The 21628-nt window shown below is 47.5% G+C and overlaps 1 protein-coding gene across 3 annotated transcripts; it reads right to left on the minus strand.

Moving 5' to 3' along the window:
• Nucleotides 1-2822: 2822 nt before the first annotated feature.
• Casp2 (caspase 2) lies at nucleotides 2823-20860 on the minus strand. 3 transcript variants are annotated; one of them, XM_005083076.4, is made up of 11 exons: nucleotides 20710-20859; nucleotides 18221-18371; nucleotides 17784-17951; nucleotides 17554-17635; nucleotides 16872-16966; nucleotides 16433-16609; nucleotides 12366-12494; nucleotides 8524-8614; nucleotides 5474-5623; nucleotides 5219-5328; nucleotides 2823-5073 (listed from the first exon to the last, which is right to left on the minus strand). In XM_005083076.4, exons 1-11 carry the CDS (start codon nucleotides 20781-20783, stop codon nucleotides 4942-4944), a joined length of 1359 nt encoding a protein of 452 aa, XP_005083133.1. In that variant the 5' UTR covers nucleotides 20784-20859; the 3' UTR covers nucleotides 2823-4941. The 3 variants fall into 3 exon arrangements, 2 of the variants coding, with proteins under 2 accessions (XP_005083133.1, XP_012978235.1); XR_002385638.2 differs by lacking the exon at nucleotides 2823-5073 and adding an exon at nucleotides 8379-8439 and having other exon boundaries at nucleotides 20710-20860; XM_013122781.3 differs by lacking the exons at nucleotides 2823-5073; nucleotides 5219-5328; nucleotides 5474-5623 and adding an exon at nucleotides 8375-8439 and having other exon boundaries at nucleotides 20710-20860.
• Nucleotides 20861-21628: the final 768 nt, after the last annotated feature.

Here is a 21628-nt window from a genome sequence, read left to right on the forward strand (position 1 = left end):
ATCCACCCACAAAAATTACTAACTTGGGATGGCAGAGGGAGTGATAAGTTAGATGAAGACAATAGAAAACCCAAGATCAAGGGATTCCTAATAAGGAACAGAGACTATATATATACATTCTTGGAGGGCTTCAGAGACAGATTTTCCCCATTTGTGGAGCCTGGCTCTCTGAAGGTTACCACTCTTCTGTAGGAAACCTCCAGAAACAAGTGTCAGGTGTGGTTGGTGCTTCCAAAGCATCCCAGAGCACCCTAAAGCAGAACAGCAGTGTGGTCATGGACTGAGATCTGAAATCACCGACTAGCAGCGACTCCACATGCTCACGCCCTGGCCAGCTGAATGGGAAGCATGCGGCCCACGTGAAAAGTACCGAGTGCAGTTATAAGATCCTGATTCTCCCTGCAGAGGCATCAACACATATAGGCTACTTGGGCTGGACTGCAGGGATTTAAGAGTTGAAATAGATTGTGTCTGAAATTAAGAGTTTAAATCCGATGAGCTATTTTACAAGAGAACCAAATGTAAACTCCATTACTCCAACATCTTATTGAACTCAAGTGTTTAGGTTCTGATGCGGAGGGTCCCAAGTTGGGCTTCGGGTCTTACAAGGTCCTAAATTTGAAAATACACATAGCACTTATGTGTATTCTTCCAAGGTTTTGTTGTTGTTGTTGTTTGGTTTTAGAGACAGGGTTTCTCTGTGTAGCCTTGGCTGTCCTGGAACTCACTCTGTAGACCAGGCTGACCTCAAACTCAGAGATCCTCCTGCCTCTGCCTCCTGAGTGCTGGGATTAAAGCCATGCGCCACCAGCATCCAGCTCTTTTAAGGTTCTAAACCATCTCCTATGGACCATGACACTGAGATTAAAACCGTGTTACACGAGCAAGCAGTCATGAGATTTGTCTTTTAGCATCTCTACCCCCAAATTTAAAAACAGATTTTTCTTTCCAGGTTATGCTCGTTTTCCATCTCCAACCTCTGCTAGTTTGACCTCCTCAGTACATAGGGCAACAAATATGACGCTTAACTTTGTATTATTGAGAACTAAAGAGAGGCCATGCTAGAGAAGCACCATCCTACCGCCGAGCTATACTCTTACCCAAACACCACCGTCTATGTGTGAAACGGGCAGGTTCATCACAGCCGAAGGAAGCGTGCTCCAGGGCAGACTAGACAAGGGGTCTGATGAGGGGTGTGGCACAAAGGGACCACACCCTGACCATCACACTCTAAGGACGTTTCCATTCATCTCTTTCCTTGTGTGTATCCAGGCAGCATGGACGCCAGCTACCTCGGTCCTGTGTTTCAGCAAAGCAACCACAACTTCTCCAGGGCACTCTGTCCCGAGCACGCCTCACTGCTCCAGCCTCTTCCACGCCACACCAGGTTTCATTCTCTCCATCCCTTTAAGAACCCTTGGTCTTTTCCCATGCTCTGCAGATTAGGCCTTCCGGTGTACTATACCAGTTTTTTTCACCTGTCTCTCTTTTCCATTACAGGGTTTTCCTGGCATAATCACTTTCAACCCTTACAGTGATTTTTTTTTTAAGACACAAACCCTTTCCTTCCTTTTAGAAAAGGGCAAACAGATTCTTTCAGCTCCTTTAGCCCGTGTCTCAGCAGCATTAGAGGCAGCACTATGAGGAAATCAGAGCTATGTGATTTTTGGAAGACATGCTCAAAGTGTGAGCCTTACTGTCTCTCCTGGGGAAAAGCAGGGGAAAGCAGCTCCCTCATGGGACTCCAGGGAAGCAGTCTCCCAGCCAGCGAGGAGCCCGCCGACAACCCGGCATCAGCTGTAGCTGCCTCCCTCCCCTTCTGCCAGCTTTGCTCTGATGAACAGTGGTTTCATCGCTTCCTCTCTTCCTTTCCTGTTGGAGAAAACAGGATGGGGAAGGGCAGTACAGGACAGTCCCCACCTCAGGAAGGGGGTTAATTTTAGAAGAGAATCCCCTGGCAGAGGTAAGCTGGGTGGGGGAAGGGAAGGGAGGAGAGCCATGAAACCCAACCTGACACCCTCACTCAAGGGCGGGTGGGAAGGACATGGACTCCAGCTCAGGCAGGCGCCCGCTCCAAAATTCCCCGAGACCACACCTCTCGTGTCTGTGTCTTTGCTGTCTTGAGAATGGGTAGCTATGTCCACCTAACTTGTAGACCTCGTTTCCAGCTTCACTTGAGCTGGAACTCTGGCCAGTCTCCCCATCCTAGGCTCTTTTGCACCCAATGTCCTCCCGCCTGCCCCCCCCCCCACTCTGGAGACAAGCTTTAATTACCCAGCTGGCTGAGACACCCCTGCCAGCCCTGTCCTCGGCTCCTCAGTCTCCAATGCCCCCACAGAATTTCCTGCTTCTCACAAACCTCCCTAGCCACTACTTAAACATCTGCTACCTTTCCATGAACGCACCCCAACCTGAAGCCCACTGTTCACATCTTTTTATGGGCAACCTAGAATGCTGAGTTTTTCTGCTTTGATAAATCTTAAATCTAATTTGGGCCAGGTGAAAAATGAAATTCCAGTATCTCCTCCCCCTTCTACCTCCTCCTCTCTTTAACTCTGCTATTTCAGCCTCCATTCTATAACCTAATAAGCCAGGGCAACTACTGCTTGTTCCTCTAACTCCTGAGAACATGAGACATGCCGGGGCCATGCCAATGAAGACGGGCCCACATCTGGCCACACCGAGAGACAGTGATAGCGAAGTTTGGGGATTTCAGAAAGGCGTACCTAATGAGGGGAAGAAATCATGCAGCGTAAGGACATGCAATACGAAAGCTTCCGAAGACTGAGCACCCCCAAAAATAGACACCCGACACACATCAGTAATAAGTATCAACATTTATTTGGCACCTGATGGCAATACAAAATCTTGGCAGTGGGAAGTGTGAAGATTCTACCACTCAGATATATGCATCCTATACTGACCCAAAGGCAGAATTTGGCAGCAAGTCTTCAAACCACCTGGTTCACACAACAAACATTAATAGAGCACCTCAACTACCATAGGCCTCAAATATGCTGGGCACCATGGAGATGCGAAGGAAGTTGTCTCACACGTGACGTGTCTTCAAACAGTTTAAAAACAAACAAGAAATCAGTGGATGAAAATAAAACACCTGAAAAAACCCCAAAGAGCACAAATACTAATGAAACTGTATGCTGTAGGAACAATTTAGAAATTGCTAAAAGGTAGGATTTAACTGGAGCTAGCTGCTTGACTCCTTGTTTTTCAAGAAACATTCATTGAAGACCTACTAAGTGCCAAGCACTGGGTATACAGTAAGAAACACGGTGCTGCTCTCTGGGAGCTTTCAGCTCGGTAGGGACGTGCCGCTACAAACTGCAGTAAGAACAATGAAGTCAAAAGAGGACAGCTTGTGGAGAGGGCGCCACTAGACTCGAGAATCAGACACTGTCCTAAAGAAGAGCTCAGAACACCTGCGACACTGATAGGAGACACTGAGAGGCTGGAGCACAGCGAGAGATCACCATTTATTGAGATCCAAGGGAAGTAAGAGCCAGATCCTGTAAACTGGGTAAGGATTTGACTTTCAGATGAGGTGTAAAGGAAGCTAGTGCTCTAAGCAGGGAGCGACATCATCAGATATATTAAAAACTGAAACTACTGTTATGTGGAAGATAAACTGGAAGAGAGGCAAAAATGGAAGTGCAAAGGTTTTTAAAGAATAATAAAGTTCTGGTGGACAGTAGTGCCACACACCTTTAATCCCAGCACTTGGGAGGCAGAGACAGGAGGGGCTCCATGAGTTCGAGGCCAGCCTGATCTACAGAGCGAGTTCCAGGACAGGCTCCAAACTATACAGAGAAACCCTGCCTCGAAAACAAACAAACAAACAAACAAAAATAAAGCTTCATAAAAGCAGAAACAAGTGCTTTAGGTTAATGGAATATCATGTATGGTACTATCCTCACTGACACAAGGAAACAATGGGGGGAGGGGTAGTGCCTCAAGAAACGGAAGAAAGGAAGGAAGGAAGGAAGGAAGGAAGGAAGGAAGGAAGGAAGGAAGGAAGGAAGGAAGGAAGAAGATGCTACAGACCTTCAGTGGCCAGAAGAGCCTGCAAAGGAGGACCTCAGACTTGGCAGAAGCGGCGAACAGGACGAAAGACAAAGAGGGGCACGTCAGTGCAAAGCAAGAACCTTCTGGAGGCCAGATAGTGGAAATCACAGTAAGGCAGGAGACATCCTGGTGACGGGACAGTGTGAGACACGGCGTGTTCACCTGTCACTGCGTTTCTATGGCCCGGGGAATTTCTGTAGCGCCCAGTGTCACGGCACGCAGACCTTAGGCTCTGTCGAAGGCTGGCTGCAGAGAGCACGAAGGAGCTGAGAAGACAGCCCTACACTAGGGCCTGCACGCGAAGGCATGCTCGGGAACTTCTGCTCACAGCAGCACGGCCCGACTCTCATCTGCCTCATCAAGACAGACGAACACACCTACGTTAAAGTGGGACATCTTCCAAATCTTTACTCTGGGACAAACGAGGTTGTAGAGATGGAAAAGAAAAAAAAAAGACAGGAGATGATCTCTGAGATACCTTAACTGACGTGACTAATCAGTGACCAAAGTACCCCTAAAAGCCCTGGGAACAGAAATATCAAACATTGAGAAATCCCCATGCCCTCTTTCCACAGTAACACTGTGTTCACAATGTCATTTTCCAGGCTCTTCGGCTATAACCAAAACGCTTCTGGCAACAAATCCATTCAGAGCCGGCTCTGCAGGGACAGAGCACCACACCGAAGAGCTGTCCTTAAGTCTCATACTCAAAGATGGAGATGGCCAGCAGGAAATAAGCCTGGGAGAGTCTCATATCCCTGAGCGGGTAGATAGAAAAGAAAAAACAAAAACCATCCGAAGCGAAGGCTCCATTGTGCCCAGTGGTCCAGTGGCCTCCAGCAGCACGGGCGGCAGGTGGCATCACGTGGGTGGGTGGCCTGGGAACAGGTAGAGCTGCCGGCACAGCGTACTGCAGTACTCGGACATCTCCTTGCATCGGTGGAACTCTGTGCCAGGGGCGTAGCCTTCACGTTCCTTGATAAGGGCATTCACCTGGGAAGGCAGAACCAACGGTCCAAAGTCTGAGATCACTTTGCGCTTCTATGATTCAGACTAACCGGAAGGGCAGACCCCCGAAGTGTGCAAGGCCAGAAGGAAGCAGACACACCGCTTTCAGCACCAGATGGTGCGGACTTACCTTAACCAGCATGTCAGCCACGTGCATGTCACAAGCTCTTTCAGAGAAAACCTGAGTGAGTGCTTCAATGTACCAGGAACCCCGTTTGGTGTTCCGCATGGCAGCAGTGCCTAAAACCAGAGGCGTGGAGGTCACGGACAATCCTCACAAAGACAGACCTCTACGGTCTCTTCTAGTCAGAGGCCTTGGTATGAAAACAAAAGGAACCCAAGTGTGGGACAGTGTGAGCTGCACTCATGTTGCTTCTCCAAATACCTTTCAGGCAAGCATAGCCACATATCATGTCTGAGCGGGTGGGCAGTCTCATCTTCATCAACCCCTCTTTGCCAGCATCACTCTCCTCGCATCCGGGGGACTGTGGGTGATTCTTCCCATCCTGCTGGTCCACCCCTCGATCTGTCTCGTCTGTAGAAAGACCAACAGAAGAGAGACAGACGTTACTGCCTCCCATCTTTTACACACCTGTCACATGTACACCCAAAGTCCCTATAATCGCCACTGAGGGGCCATTTTCAGCCGTTGCTCCAACCTATGGCTAATGAGTTAAAAAAAAAATTAAATGAAAAATATCGTTACTTAACACAAACTCACTGCTCAGAGGTGACTTCTAAAGGCACATGCACCTACACAGGTCAGAACAAGTCTCATTCAGCACAAGGGGGAAATGCCAAACTAAGTACTCCTTGCAATCATCACATTAACTTGTTCAGTTAGTAATGTACCAAAATAGCCCTTTTTTTCTGTATTAGAGAATAAAACAGTGATATTTAGTCTTTTAAGAAAAAAACAAGCCTGCTTACTATTCATATTCTACATTAAAATTACAACCTCAAACTATGTTAACCAGTTTTAAAAAAAATCTGTAGGACTAATTGCGATCAGAGCTTTTTGAGATGGTTTGCACACTTCTAAAACTTTTCTCCTACTTGTTTATTAAGTTTGTAAGACAAATTATAGTAGGCAGCCAAGACTTAGAGAAGTTCAAAAGAGGACAAACTTAAAATCAGAGAAATACTAAATATTTTCTCCAACAAGATCATCAAATAGTAACACTCGCTGTTTACTTTAGGGTTAGGCAGGCATCATGGCTGCAGAAGGAGAGTGAGGGTACACGGGTCATCACCTAAGAGTGCACCCTCTCACAGGACTTCCTGCGTGAGCCTCAAGACCCAAGATTCTAAAGAGAAGAACAAACCAATGCTCAAAGAACGTTTGGTGAAAGCTCACTGTTTCTTTTTTTTTTTTTTTCCGGAATTAAGCACTATGCACTGTTTTCTACTAAGATCTAAAGTCTATGGAGGACACACTGAGTTAAAAACAGAGTCAAACCAGAAACCATGCTCTTATCAAGCCCGTCCTCTAGTCTGAGATTCAATCTCTGTATTATGAGAAATTGGCAAAGTTCATATTTTCAAAGAAGCATCAGCTTTGGGTCACACTTTATGGACTAGATTTTAGATATGGACTGGACAGGCACAACAAAGATTCAAATTACTCCAGAAAGAAAAAAAAAGCAATTTCTTCATCCAGTCCTAGCACTACATATAATTCTGAGGTGGGAAGAAAACGACCACTAATGTTTTATTTTGTTGTTCTGCCTCTTAAGCAATCTAGGCCAGGCTAAGCATGTCCTTTAAGGGATGGGGAGCTTGTCTTCAGGGCTATTACTCAATAAACATTATCATCTTTTCTTCACAATTGATTCCTATATCATTACAATTTTCAGACATAAATTCCACCTAAATTTCATGCCTTTTAAGTGCTGCTGTGTGTAAAGCAGTGCTCTGGCCCTGTGAAAACATCGATGAATGAAAAAACGCTAGCGTTTACGTGCTCTTTTCTTGGTGCACTTCCCAGCCATTGTAACTTTCCTGGGAAAACACACCGTACCATTTCCTACGTAAACTCTCCAAAGCATTATCTGTTGAAGCTCAAAACCTCAGCTACGACTAAAGGTTTGCAATTAGCTTAGAGCAACAGCCTGTGATCAGCCACGGCTCACGACATTGCTTACAGAGACGCCGAGCTTCTGATATCTGAGCACTGTGGGCATGTCACACAATGGGGAGCATGGTGGCATACCATAGAAACTAGGGTGGGTCTTATAATCTCAGGCTTGCCATGCTGCACCGTCTCTTTCTCTGAAAGACTCTCTCCACACGGGGGTAAGAGCAAGTATCTGCAGTCCAAATTGAGCCTTTTTCTATCCATGAATATCTCTTCTAACAAACCTCAGATAAAACGATGTGTGTGTGTGCACTCTGCTACTGCACAAATTTCCCCCTTGCACGAGTACCAGCCTCAAGCTGCTTTACGTACACTTGCTTTAGTTCCCTGAGTAATCCGTGTACTACTTAAACATGCTTAGATATTTTCTTCTGCTTTACAGCCTTAGTCACACTGCAGGACCTTAAAATATACTCTCTGGTGACACAAAGGGAAAGCATGTTTGGATACTGTGAACTTTAACCCAAATGTAAGGCATTTGAGGATGCTGACCACGTTGTAATGGCCACAGCAGGCTTTCTCTCCAGATTTGCCAGGAACCAGGTACAAGCCAAGTAAGCACTTAGGTGCAAGTTCACTAACCATCACCACGGCTTAAAGGAATTTTGTATAACAACTGTCCGCAGCTTAGGGAGGGAGGTGAGATAGCGTCTCTAACTTCACACAGTTATTACGCAGCAGAATCACAATCTGATTCCAGACTTAAGACTCTTGATTACTACTGCTCTCCTCTGGATGAGAAGGAGGCGTGTGTGTCTTCTGAGCCTTGTTACACAGGCCTGGCTCTTAAAGGATGTACAAGAGACGGCATGCGAGAGAAAGGAGGACAGAAGCAGCTCAGGAGAGTCCGAGGCAGACACGGGCTCTGTCCTCTTCTCCTGCATGCTCCAAGAATGGTCGAGAAGGGAGGCAAGGGTGTGGGAGCGTGAGGACGGCACAGACAGAAAACGGAAACGGGGTAAGAGAGGAAGATCTGGAGGAGACAAGCAGACACCCTTAACTGGCAGTTAGTAAGCAGAGAAGAGTCCGGTTCTTAGGAGAAAGGGCAGACACCGGCAAGCGATCCCTGAGGACGGGAGGTGCACAGAGCTGGTAAGACCGAGAGCCACGGGCTGCCCCAGTCCGAGCACACCCCATGCATTGGGACACTTACAGAGCAAGAGAGGCGGTGGCAGCAGTGAACAGAAGGAGGTGCCCAAGGGGTCCAATAGCACCTGAGAGGAGCAAACAGGAAAGTGAGAGCTGGTGGGGGCCGCCCAGGAGCCGCCACCCAGACGCTGGTTCGCCAGGGCACTCACCTCCACGGCACGCTTGGATGAAGAACATTTTCGGCTTGTTCTGCAGACTCGGACAGTTAGCATTGTCAAAAAGTCGAAAAACCTCCTGGAGCTACCAGAGACAAGTGAGGGAGAAGGGAAGTTAGGTAGCTGTGTGACCTCTCCAAGACCAACACACACAGATGCAGCCGCCATCTGAAAGGCGGGGTGACGGACGGCTGATCTTGTCAACGTGACTGGATTTATCATCCCTTAGGGGACATGTGTAGTGTTCCTACCAGGGCACTGAATTTCCAGAAAGAATTAACTGCAGAGGAAAGGCAGGGAGCCCAGGCTGAAAGAACGCTACGGGGCAAACAAAGCCAGACATGCCAGCATTTCTTCTCCTGAGCTGCACAATCTGCTCAAACCTAAGTACATACAGAGCCTTGTGCTCGTCTCCAGAGGAGAGCTGGCTTCCTTGCCACGGTGGGTTTCCACTTAAACAGGGAGCCAAAACAAACTATTTCTCCCCTAAGTTGTTTCCTAAGTATTTAGTAACTAACGGTGGAAACTGATGCCAGAGACCGGGGTCAATAAGAGTAATAACCCTTCCCACATGGTCCACAGGTCTGTAGAGCTAGTCTGTTGGAGGGACGTGAAGGAGTCTGAAGCTACAGCCTCAAAGAAAACCCTAGAAAGGAAGAAGCAGGGTTTCATGGGCCGTTTTAGTGGGAATTCAAGAGACCAAAGTGCCAGGAGAAACCCAAACACAGGCTAGGCTCAAGAGATCAAAACGAAACAAGGAAGGACTGGAGTAAGAACTCAGCTTGTGTTGTGTTCTGGTGAGGAATACGGACGCAGTCTGTCCATACCCTGAAAACTTGAGCTTGAATGTAAAATAATGGACAAATTCGTCTAGCAAAGCATATTTTAGCACAGCATTCAAGCTGTGTACCATGGCCAATGCTCACTAAATTTACCACATTTATAGTCTGTGACGTGTCCAACATAAAGACATAAAAACAGCTTTATGAAGAAAGGCTCTGGAGTTTACTTAAAGTTCCGGGTAGCGTGGGGGTTCTTTATTTTTTAACCAGAACACCCCAGACTCCCAGTGTCAAAGGTCTTCAAGGATGACAGAACTCGGTAGACACCGTGGGAGAGAGTTTTATTAGAGCCATTAAAGCGAAATCTGTATTGGAGAGTAGCAAAGGTGCCTTGGGGAAAAAAATCCCAACCAAGGTGGAGGGCACAAATTCTCACAACGGAGAATACCTGAAAAAAGAATCCTTAGGTGTATCCTCTGGATAAAGGCTACCCAGGATAGTTTCTTCCAAGGTTCAGCTAAAACAGCAGAGGCTGAGGTAGCTGTGGTTCATGAGGGCCAGGCTACACCTCAAGCTGGCAGCAGGGTGAGCTAGAATCACAGACCTTACACGGAGGCACCAGAGGAGCCACCGCGGCCGGGCAGTGTAGCCTAGCAGGACTGGGCACCTGTATGGAGCTCCTAGCAGATGGGGACCAAGGGGAAGTCTAAGCTGTACATGGAGACCCCAGGTAGGAGGGAAACCAGAAACACGTAACTTTTGCTAAGGAAAGCTGTTGGACAAGTGAAGCAGACCTCACAGAGCCCATGTAAGCCATACACCAGAGCTGGAAGCGCAAGTTTATCTGTTACATTAGCTGGAAGCCCGGATGCTGACCACGGAGCTTCGGGACTGGGTATTCACTCAGGGGTGGGGCGGGAGGGGAGGGTGTTCAGTCTTGTTTTCATCCACTTTCCTTATTATGATCCCATTCCTTTTCTTTTTTGAACAAAAATGGTTACTTTGCCATTGTATATTGAGTATAATTGTTTGTTTGTAATTGTACCCTCAGACCCACAATACTTGAAGCTTATCCTGTTGAACAGTACTGAAGTAGTTAAGTCTCAGGAGATTCCTGAAGATATGCCTACACCAGTTTATATGCAATGTGTGCTTGCAGATTTCCACAGAAGGCAGAGGGTACTGGATATTCTGGAACTGGAATGACAGAGGGTCCTGGATATTCTGGAACTGGAATGACAGAGGGTCCTGGATATTCTGGAACTGGAATGACAGAGGGTCCTGGATATCCTGGAACTGGAATGACAGAGGGTCCTGGATATTCTGGAACTGGAATGACAGAGGGTCCTGGATATCCTGGAACTGGAATGACAGAGGGTCCTGGATATTCTGGAACTGGAATGACAGAGGGTCCTGGATATGCTGGAACTGGAATGACAGAGGGTCCTGGATATTCTGGAACTGGAATGACAGAGGGTACTGGATATTCTGGAACTGGAATGACAGAGGGTCCTGGATATTCTGGAACTGGAATGACAGGCTGTTGAACGGCCCGATGCGGGTACTGGGAATGGGACCGGAGTCCTTGAAAACAGCAGTTAAGTACTCCTGACTGCCGAGCTATCCCTCTAGCCCCTAGAATCCAGTTGCTTAAACCATAGGTCACAACTTCATATGAGGTCTAAATGTGGGGCTGTCGAAAGGTTTATCACCAAGTTTCTGCATGGCCAACAATTCATTCAAAATCAAATGCTTAATGAATCCGAGGTGTTTCTGTTAGTGCTTATTGGTGTTCTAGTATGTGATGTCATTTCAGCCTCGGCTGTCACACGTAACACAGGCACTTCACCCTGCGTGTGCCAGCAAAGCTGCCTCAAACACCTGCTTAGATCCCTGCAGCGTCTTTTCTGGACATACAAAGTTTTCTCTTTAGAGAAGCGTAATGGTCTAATTATAGAAAACGGACTTTTAATATTTTTCTACTAGCACTCTTCAGCACAGACATATAAGACTGGTCATCTTTGGACTAAACTGTTAGAATGTTTGATTTTAAAAATTGCTGTTTGAGCCGGGCGTTGGTGGCGCACGCCTTTAATTCCAGCACTCGGGAGGCAGAGGCAGGCGGATCTCTGTGAGTTCGAGGCCAGCCTGGTCTACAAAGTGAGTTCCAGGACAGCCTCCAAAGCCACAGAGAAACCCTGTCTCGAAAAAACCAATAAATAAATAAATAAATAAATAAATAAATAAATAAATAAATAAATAAATAAATAAATTGCTGTTTGAGGGACTGGAGAGATGGCTCAGAGGTTCAGTGCACTAGGCTACTCTTTCAGAGGTCCTGAGTTCAATTCCCAGCAACCACATGGTGGCTCACAACCATCTGTAATGAGATCTGGTGCCCTCTTCTGACATGCGGACAGAACACTGTATACATAATAAATAAACAAATCTTTAATAAAAATTGCTGTTTGAAGCTGGGCGTTGGTGGCACATGCCTTTAATCCCAGGACTCGGGAGGCAGAGGCAGACAGATCTCTGTGAGTTCAAAGCCAGCCTGGTTTACAGAGTGATCTCCAGGACAGGCTCCAAAGCAATATAAGAAACTCTGTCTCGAAAAACAAACAAAAAACAAAACAAAAATGTTGTTTGAATTGATGGACTGAGTTTCATGAATTTTGGATTGGGACAGCTTTTTCAAGAACTTCTGGAACAGCACCAAACATACATCTGTCATTTTATGCCATATATTCATGTGAGATGGTTTTCTTAGCACTGAAGATTATAAAATAAAAAATTAACCAACTCTGAAAAACACTAAAGATGTTCTGTCTGGCAGTAATAAATATTTAGCTGATGTAGTTTAACAAAGTGCCTTATGCTCTCACTGCCAAGATGGACTGAATCCCTTCAAACCATAAGCCAGAATAGATCTTCCCCTTAAGAAGCTTCTTCAGGTGTTTGGTCACAGCAAGGGCGCGGTAGCTAAAATAGATGGACAGGCAGGAGGCAGAGTGGCCTATTTTCAACGCTCAGCTTCCACAAAATTAGACCCACCTGAAGCAGTTTGCCATCCACACCGTAGATGCCGCCTTCCACACCATGTGAGAGGAGCGCCACTACGCAGGAGTCTGTGACCCGGTGCGCAGGCAACTGTGCGAAATTCTCAAGTTTCTCTTGCATTTGCTAGAAGACAGAGACACCTGCTAGTGTTGTTCACTGCAGTCAGCATCAACATAGACAGTAACCTCTGGCTTGTCTGAAAGAAACCCTACCTACTGAAGATAAAAGTGCTTTCCTGTCTATTCCTGCGATCACTGATAAGACACACAAACTCTCTGAAAACGAAAAATGCACACGACTTCAGACATCAAACTCTGAATATGGAGTCACAGGTTCACTGAAATTGATAAGAACTCCTGCTTTAAAGTGAATTTCTAAAGAAGCTACATGGTGTGTGTGGGGATAGCTCAGTAGGTGGGGTGCTTGCCATGAAAGTCTGAGGTTTAGAGCTTGTATCCCAGAACATTAGTAGTACAGGGTCGTCATTGGGCTTCTGTGTAATTCTAACACCTCGAAGGAAGACATGGAGAATTCCTGGAGGAAGCTGGCTAGTTATTGGTCGCGCTGTGTTCAACTGAGAAACCCTGCTTCAACAAAGTAGAAAGTGATAAAAGACTCCTGACATCAACCCTAGGACAACCCATGGACACACACACGCCTAAACATATGTGAACACAAATACATACATTAAAAAAAAGTGTGTTCATCTTATTGCGACATGAAGGAACACTACAAAGATGACTCTGCTCCTAGGCAGAGCAGTCACAGCACACAGCCTCACACTTCTGACTCCTCCACTCTCAGTAAGCAGCTCACTCGTTCATGTTTTGGAGTTTCTAAAGGAGGTTTCCCAAAGCAGTTACTGCAGCAGCACTCAGAACTTGTGCAAAACGTGGAAGAAAGGCTGTGTTCAGCAAATCATTTTCATAAACCCTCCCACTAATTCTGGTATTTCAAAGTTTAAGAGCTGCTAATCAAAGCCAAGCATGGCGGTACAAGCCTTTAATCTGGCCAGCTCTCCTGAGGAAGAGGCAGACGGATCTCTGTGCCAGTCTGACTTATAGAGTGAGTTCTAGGACAGTCAGGGCTGTTAACACATAAACACCATCTCCAAAAACAAAACAAAACAAAACAAAAAACCCAGAAGAGTTGCTAACCTTCTGCTTGGAAATACTTGGGGTTTTTGGTTTGTTTTGTTTTTAAAGACAGGGCCTTATTATGTAGCGCAGGCTATTATTCAGCTCCTTCTGGCTTTGAACTCTCAAGTCTTCCTGACTCAGTCTCCTAAGCTATTGCAGGGACCACAAATACTCGTTATCATACCTGGCCTATATGTATACTTCTGATTAAGTACACTGTAATATAACTAGAGATGGCGAAAATAGTTTTGGTGAGAAAACAGAGATTTTTCTGAGTAAGCAGAAGCAAGCCATAACATAGCATTTGTTTATAAGATATATACTTTCACAAAAATGAGTTAACTGCAAGTGTTCTACAGAGTCTGGTTATAAAGTTAATTTTGCTTGAAGAATGCAATAAAAATGCCGTATATAGTATATATCTTATACATACACATGGCCATTTTAAACTTGTTGATTATATCAGTAAAGAGGAGTACAAGAAAGCTAAGAACATACATACTTTGTAACTGAACATAAAATAAATCATTCAACAAATGTAGATTAGTTATTTGGGTGGATTTTTCTACAAGTGACATACCTTTAATACGATCTGTAGACTTATTTTTTTATAAAAGTACAGTACTTCTATAAATAGTACGGCTTGTAGCTCTTGGGTATGTTTTGGCTGGGGGCTGGAGGCCACTTGAGGAATGTACCATCTATAAGTAAATGCAAAGCTATAGAGATAGCTGCCATTTTCACAACATCCTTACATTCTCCCAGCCATCTGTAGCCCAAATGCAAATTAAAAAGCAATAGCATACGGTGAGAGTAAAAGTTACCACTTCAGAACACACCTCCACTTACTAATGTGCTAAACTATTTTCAAGAGTCAAGTTACCTCCCGAGGTAGACACAACGCATACGGAACTAAGTGGTAAAAGCACTGGTTAGTGTGCTCTCCAGCACCAACAGCAGGAAAAGATTCTCCGCCATTAGCTATACTCTTATATTTGAAGGGAATCAACACTAGTCAAAGAGGATTGATGGTGGTAAAAGAGGATCTTAGATTGCTTGGTTCTGTTTCTCTGCTTGCCACATAATCGTATGATAAAAAGGCATCTTTAGGGAGGCCCTATAGGAAGAGGGCCTTCTGCACATTTCCAACGCAGCAAAGCAGGCTATTCACAGCGGCCACGTGGCTTGTGACAGCCTCTATCATCTGCACACGGCTCTCCCTGCCCAGGCTGTCTCCCTTAGGAGCTCCTCCTGCTCTGTCTACCCTTCCCCTCATCTCCTCAGGTGGTTTAACTTTCACCTCCAGTAAGAGTAGAAGCCCCAGCTCTATTAGTGATGCAGGGGAACAAACTGACTCTGAGAGCGCCCTCCACATCCACCCTTGAATTCAGAACCACATTCAACGTGTGTGCGCCTGCTAACAGCCCTCAAAGCACAAAGTGCTCAAAACTTAGCTTCACTGAGACTCAAGTGACAGAAAAACTTGGTAACGAAAATCCAGAAGCCTCTGAATCTGCCTTAGATACACTCTACATGGAAACGGCTCACAAAAAGTATAGTTCACGGACTCATAAAGTCTCCTGATGTCTCAAAAAAAACCCCAGCAGCATTCAACTGTATTAGTGACACAGTATTGAATCCTTTATCAGGTATCTAAAATCCATTATCAAACATATTATTTAGAAAACCGTTACAAAACAGTTTCCTAGAAAACTATAAGGAACGGACAGACCATACCCTTAGAAAACAAACACAGCATAAGTCTGGCTAGGTGACCTTCCAAAAGTGACTGAGGTGGACAAGCTACCTACTCCAGTGCCCTCCATGGTGGAAAACGTTGTCCCAGCTGGGGCTTTTGTTTTTTCCTGGTGCAGGGGATTAAATTCAGGGCTTTGCATATGCTAGGTAATCCCTCTGACCACTAAGCCACAAACTCAACTCCCAGCCATGGCTGTGAACCAAGAATGGACCGTAATTATGGGCAATTCTGGGCAAGCTGTCCAGAGCACCATGTCAGGAGGGACACCGAGGCACCTACCAACGAGACTGGCCACGCCCAAGGCACAGCAAACACTCAGCTCCTCTCACAGAAATGGGACAGCCAAGAGGACCACAACTAACTTCCAAAACAAAACCAGGATCCTCCACCTCAAGAGCCCAAAAGGAATTTTTTTTTTAAAGACAGGGTCTCACAGGCTACCCTTCAACTTTCTAGGTAAAGGTTGGTCTTAAAACTTTAACTCCTGATTCTCCCGTCTCACCATGGCTTAGAATTTTAAATTATACCTCTGATAAGACCAAAGACCAAGTCTACAGAACAAAAACAGTTTAGAATAATATACAAATGAGGAGTTATTATCAACTTCAAAATAGAAATTCCGAAAGTAGCAAGTCAGTGAGGGGCGACCCACAACGAATGCTTATGATGTGGGAGAACGTTCGGGAGCAGCCTACCCTAAAGCATCCCAACACCGACTCAATCAGACTATCACTAAATAGCATTCGCATATATTCTCCTACTTTTAGAACCGAATATGCCAAAAGTGATGACTTAAACAATAACTGGGATCTCAAGTAATGGTATCGACTGTGAAGCAAACGCCTGTGTAGCCTGATTTATAAATATCCTTTCAGAGTTTGTTTGGAAGGATCTCAGTGTCTCATCACTTCCTGAGTGACTGGGAGTCAAGTTTCTGAACACATAAATGTGGGAAGCCAGCCCTCAGCCAAGGAACGCCATGAAAGCACAGCTACCCCCAGACAGCAATGATCAGACGACTGGCTTGCCCTGCCTCTTTTTACTAGGCCTCAGCTCAACGGAGTGAGTGGGAAACACCCAGCAGGCACAGGAGGGACAGAAGCACCCAGCCGCAAAGTGCAGCCCACCCAACTTCCACGTCAGCCTTTCCAGCGCGCAGGTACCTGTGCAGTCTGGTCCCGTAGAACGTGGACGTTATAGCCCAAAAGCTTGAAGAGGGCGACTAGAGTATTGTGGTCCACGTCCCCTCCAGAGCGAAACTCCAGGTCTTTCTCTCCAGTGAAGTGCACATTGCTCAGCACCAGTGCCAGGCCGCGAGGCTGAGACTGCAACTTATAGGCCTAGGAGGAGGAGACCAATTAGACACGAGCCTCTTGATGACAGGCAATGTGGTTACCCTATGAGATCGAGCGTTTCAAAACAAATCCCAAACAACCCTCCTCCCAACAGACACCTCCCCAAATCTAACCTCTGCCGGTTTTCACCATACCAGGTAAAAAGGAAACGCCACAGGAGGCACCAATCAGCAGTGGCTGTCTGACAGAGCCGCAAGAAAGCACGCAAGCCAGGTTCAGAAGAACAGGACACGTAATGCAAACTCACCAGCTGGTAGTGTGCCTGATAAAACTCTGGAGTGCAAGACTTCACCTGAAGGCAGGGAGGACCATCGCCATTATCTAAGGAGTGTTCCATAGTACCTGTGGCAGGGAAAACGCCAAAAGTTAGCATACATCTCAACACTGCTCGTTGTAACTCCAATAATTAATCGTTTTAGTTGGGGCCAGTCCTTCAGACTGAGGTTTCAAGGAACACTGTTCTTAGTCCTCCACCACTAAGCCCCATGCTGCCACAGACCCTGCTGGCTTCTGCTCTTCACTGGGCCCCCACATACGGGCTTCATACAGTAGATACTCAACTCGATGAATGATGGAAAAGGCTTTTAGGACCACCCCAATACAGACAGGGAGCACTGCGTGAAGTAGCTGTTTCTTGTTTGGCTTTAAAGAGAAGACAATTCAAATCATACACAAGAAAGCACAGCTCCCACCTGAATAAGCTGCACAAAAAGCCAATTATTCTGAAGAAGACTACCTGTGATGGAGGGAAATGGGTACAACTTATATTCCTTCTAACCTGCCCTGTAGCCTGTCAAAAGTTCATAAAGAACTGTCCCTATCATGAAATATACCTCACCTTTAGGGGAAAGCCAGACACCACTCAGAAAGCAGGTAAGCCAGTGTGTGTGTGTGGGGGGGGGGGGGTCTTTTGTCCCATTCATTCTTACCTGTGGACAGGCGGAGCTGCTTGTGAGGGGGGCAGGTCTCACACACCGAGAAAGGGAGACTTGTGTCATAGTCACAGCTCAACTGTAAGAAATGAAGACTCACCATCAAAGACCTCAGAGACACGGTTCTGTCCAAATCAAACAAAATCAAGCTTCTATCTCTCTGTGCCCCCTGCTCCATACCCTTTCTGGCCAAACCCACCCCAGGATATATTTCTAGGTCTTCATACCGGTGGGAGTACATGCTGAATATCAGAGAGTGTTGTGAGCAGTAAGTCTTCCAAGTGACTTTGTCTGGTCTCTCGCAGGGCTTCACAAAAGGCATCAAAAGCCTGGGGTCCCCTCTTGGGCAGCAGGTTGAGGAGTTCCACGTTCTGGCTGAAACTGCCCCCTTTGGCCTAAGGCACACACACACACAAAAATGTAACGTTAAGTTACATTTACTCATCTAGTTATAAATACCACTTTCCCACATGTGCTTTCTAAGTGGCGGTTCTCATCCATCTCGGGGCACTCTCAGGCGTGGCTTCCCGTGAAGCTCTCAAAGGATGAGAGGGGCACGGCATTCCGCTTCCTCCTCAGCCAGGGAGCACACACAACCCTCTCCAGAGGTTCCCTCTGTCCCACCCCGGTTTGTCTCCTTGGCGCCTCTGTTTCACCTCGATACCTGGATGAGCTCCCTCATCTCCAAAGTGATGATGTCCTTTTCTAGGAGATGCTCCAGCAGCTCACTCAGCAGCAGCTGCTTGGCCAGCACCACCCTGTTCTTCTTCAGGGTTTCCTGATGGTCAGGGTGCATGCCACACACCGCCAGTACCCTGCAGAAAGGCAGACGGACGGACGGATCGTTAGGCGTAAGCCCGGATGCGGAAGAGGGGAAGAGCAGCGGTTAAGCAGATCAGAGCGGACTTAGGAGCAAGATGAGGCACAGTCTATCAAGTCTCTCCAAACCAGTCGTACTAAGAGTAACACGCTGACCCTAAGCAAGTAAGGTGTAATCCTCCAGAGAAAGTTTCCATCAGGCTATCTGAAATAATGATCTGGCTAGGAGAGGAAATCTTGGTCAAGTTAATATAAAGAAGCACAAATGTATCCAAGAAACACTCCCCTGATAGACAACATGACACGGCTTTTTCTTTAGGAAACTAACCTAAGACAAAAAAAAAATGATCTTAGGACAGGAACTTTCAAGTGTAAAATGTAAAGTCAACAGGCATGTTTTTAACACACACACACACACACACACACACACTTTCTCTAGACCACTCACATTAAGTTATATCAAAAAATATTTTACAATTCCAAGATAGACTAATACTAAAGAAATCGTACAAAGTATGGGTGAGTGGAAATTGACAAAGCCCACAGTGGAGAGACACCAATGCTGAACACAATATAACCTGTAGTCACAAGGACAGGGCGAGCAATGGTTAAATTATTTGGTGATTTAATCCACCAGCAGCAGCTGTATTTGAGTCCCTAGTTTTGCTGTCAAGCTTGTTCACAAATAGAAAAACACCATTTCCAATGTGTGTCCTCTATGTGCCCAATGTATGTAAGCCCAGACCTTCAGTTTGTTTACTATGAGACAATGCTTAGGGTCTGAAGGCAGGAGGAGGAGATATTGCAACAGGTTCACTTTATACAACAAAACAGGTTTTTTTTTTTAGATGCACTGTGATTTTAAAGAGAGCAAAAATACAGGGGAACAAATAAGCATCTTCAGTCAGTGAAATACCAGCACTGGCCAAACGTCCCTAGCTCAAAGGGCCCATAGTTAGATGGAAAAACAGGGTCCTGGGAAATTGGGCTCCCGAGAGGTATAGAGGCAGATCACGTATTTAAAAAGCCTCTGCTTCCTCAAAATCCACTAGAACCTGCCACAGCACCATCTCCATGAATCTAAACCTTCATCTGAGAGCCACCTTACAAGACCACAACACGGTGCCAGGGCTATAAACAAAGTCTGGTGAGAACAAAAATCAGTGTCGCAGCTGCTGTCCTCAGGTACATAATCAGTGAGTGCTCTGCTCACGGGGGACACTCAGCTTCTTAAAAAGCTTGTCTTCCACACTGCTCCAGGTCCACACAGCTCAACACACGCCGGTTTGTTTCCTTTTAAAGAGGCCATTTGACCTGTTCCCCAGCACCTGTTCCTCCCCTTTGACAGGAGTTAAGTAGGCCTGGAGATGTGTGTAAGCCAGACAAGTCCTGACCCTCTTCCTGCATCCCCCCCCCTCCGGGGGTGCCGGGCGCAACAGCCTGGCAGCCTTTAAATGCTGACACTGCACTAGAGCGACCCTGGGGGTGGGGTAGGGAGGGGTGAAGCCTCTTCCCTAGGAAATTCCATCCACAGGCACCACTTACTGACTCCAGGTCTGGGTCCCAGACTGTCACCCTTTTATGCAGCGGGCTGCCACACACACACACACCGTTTTTACCCGAAGCACCACCCCACTCGGCACACCTGCTGCTACTTCCTTCCTCTTAAAACTACGAGAAGAGGCTGAAATATGAACTCCTTCCAAGAGTTTCCAATCACCTGGAGTTTTAAAAAAGCTGTGGAAAGGAGGATGAGGGGGTAAGGGGGTTCTAACGTCTCGATTCCGTGTCCTCGGAAGGTTTCTAAGTTAACGCTGCAGATCTGGACAGGGAAACAAGACACCACATCCTCCTGGGCCCCGTCTGCATCCAAAGTGCCCCTCGGGGGGGGGGGAGAGGATGGCGAAGACACTCAGAGCCACCTCTAGTCGTCCTCTCAAAGGATTCAGACCCCTGACACCCGCCGAAAGCATCTGCTCTGCAGGGAAAGCAGTGCGGGTGACGTTTCGGTCAAACCCACATCAAAAGCGGCCCAGGCCGCCGTCTGCAGGAGGTCTCCCTGGCTTCTGGGGGTGGGGTTAAGACTCGAGTCCAAACCCTCGGGCGAGAACCGGAGCGGGGAAAGGGACGGAGCACCTTTTGCAGAGACGCCGCAGGCGCCACCCGGAGGGACCCGCCAGGCCCACGTCTCGTGCAGGCTCGCCCTGCACTGCACAAAGGGAGGCGGCCGCAGCCTCTGCCCGCGCGCGGTGGTGGTGGTGGTGGGGAGAGGCCCAGGCCCAGCGGGCGCGCGATGCTCGCCCGGCCGCCTCCCCCGGGCCCAGCCCTCCTCACCTGCTCCTCCTGTCGGCCGCCATCAGCCCCTTCCTGTGCAGAGTGGGCTGCGGCCTCCCGCCCCGCGCCGCCATTGCCAGCTCTTCCCGGGATGCACACGCGCACCGCCCACAACACACACACGCGCGCGCGGGAGCGAGCGCGCACGCCGGGCCGCGCCAGCTCCCGCATCCCTCCCCACCCCACCCCCCAGAGCCGCCCCCAACCCCTCGCCGCGCCTGCGCACGGCCCCGCCCCGCCGCCCGCAGGCGGGCCTCACCACGCGCAAGCGCACACTGCTTGCCGGAGGGAGGGACAACCCAATGGGCAGAGAGCTAGTGAGAGAGAAGGCTCGGGGGAAACGGGAAGGGGCGGGGAAAAGAGCGGGGCTTCTCCCACCTAGGGATCTGATTGGCTGTCGATTCCCGCGGAAACCGCAGCCCCCTCCCCTTGGTACCTCCCCGCCCCTTCTGCAATAACTACCAGAAAGGAGACCGGAGGGGGCCCGGGCTTGTCGTTGTCCCGCCTTGATCTTCCAAGGCCAGGGTGCATAGGGGATGGAAAACTCTAGAAGGCGCTCTTCTCCGAGGCTGGGGCCGCCCTGGGTCGCGCTTGTGACCTCCCCGTTCTGTCTGCATTCAGATTTCTCTTTCTTACCTACCAGCTGTCCCGAGATGGGTTATACAAAGTCGTCTGCATTCAGATTTCTCTCTCTTACCTACCAGCTGTCCCGAGATGGGTTATACAAAGTCGTCTGCATTCAGATTTCTCTCTTACCTACCAGCTGTCCCGAGACAGGGTTATACAAAGTCGTCTGCATTCAGATTTCTCTCTTACCTACCAGCTGTCCCGAGACAGGGTTATACAAAGTCGTCTGCATTCAGATTTCTCTCTTACCTACCTGCTGTCCCGAGACAGGGTTAAACAAAGTCGTCTGCAT

Source organism: Mesocricetus auratus, unplaced genomic scaffold (genome assembly GCF_017639785.1).
Source record: "Mesocricetus auratus isolate SY011 unplaced genomic scaffold, BCM_Maur_2.0 Super-Scaffold_100694, whole genome shotgun sequence".
In the NCBI taxonomy this organism is placed as follows: Eukaryota; Metazoa; Chordata; class Mammalia; order Rodentia; family Cricetidae; genus Mesocricetus; species Mesocricetus auratus.

Bases quoted from the DNA above. Each gene is read 5' to 3' on its own strand.
- Casp2 (XM_005083076.4), bottom strand. From the start codon at position 20,783: ATGGCGGCGCGGGGCGGGAGGCCGCAGCCCACTCTGCACAGGAAGGGG. The intron at 18,372-20,709 runs GTGAGGAGGGCT...GCCTTTCTGCAG, and splicing joins GCGGCCGACAGGAGGAGCAG to GGTACTGGCGGTGTGTGGCA. The intron at 16,967-17,553 runs GTAAGAATGAAT...TCCCTGCCACAG, and splicing joins GCAGCTCCGCCTGTCCACAG to GTACTATGGAACACTCCTTA.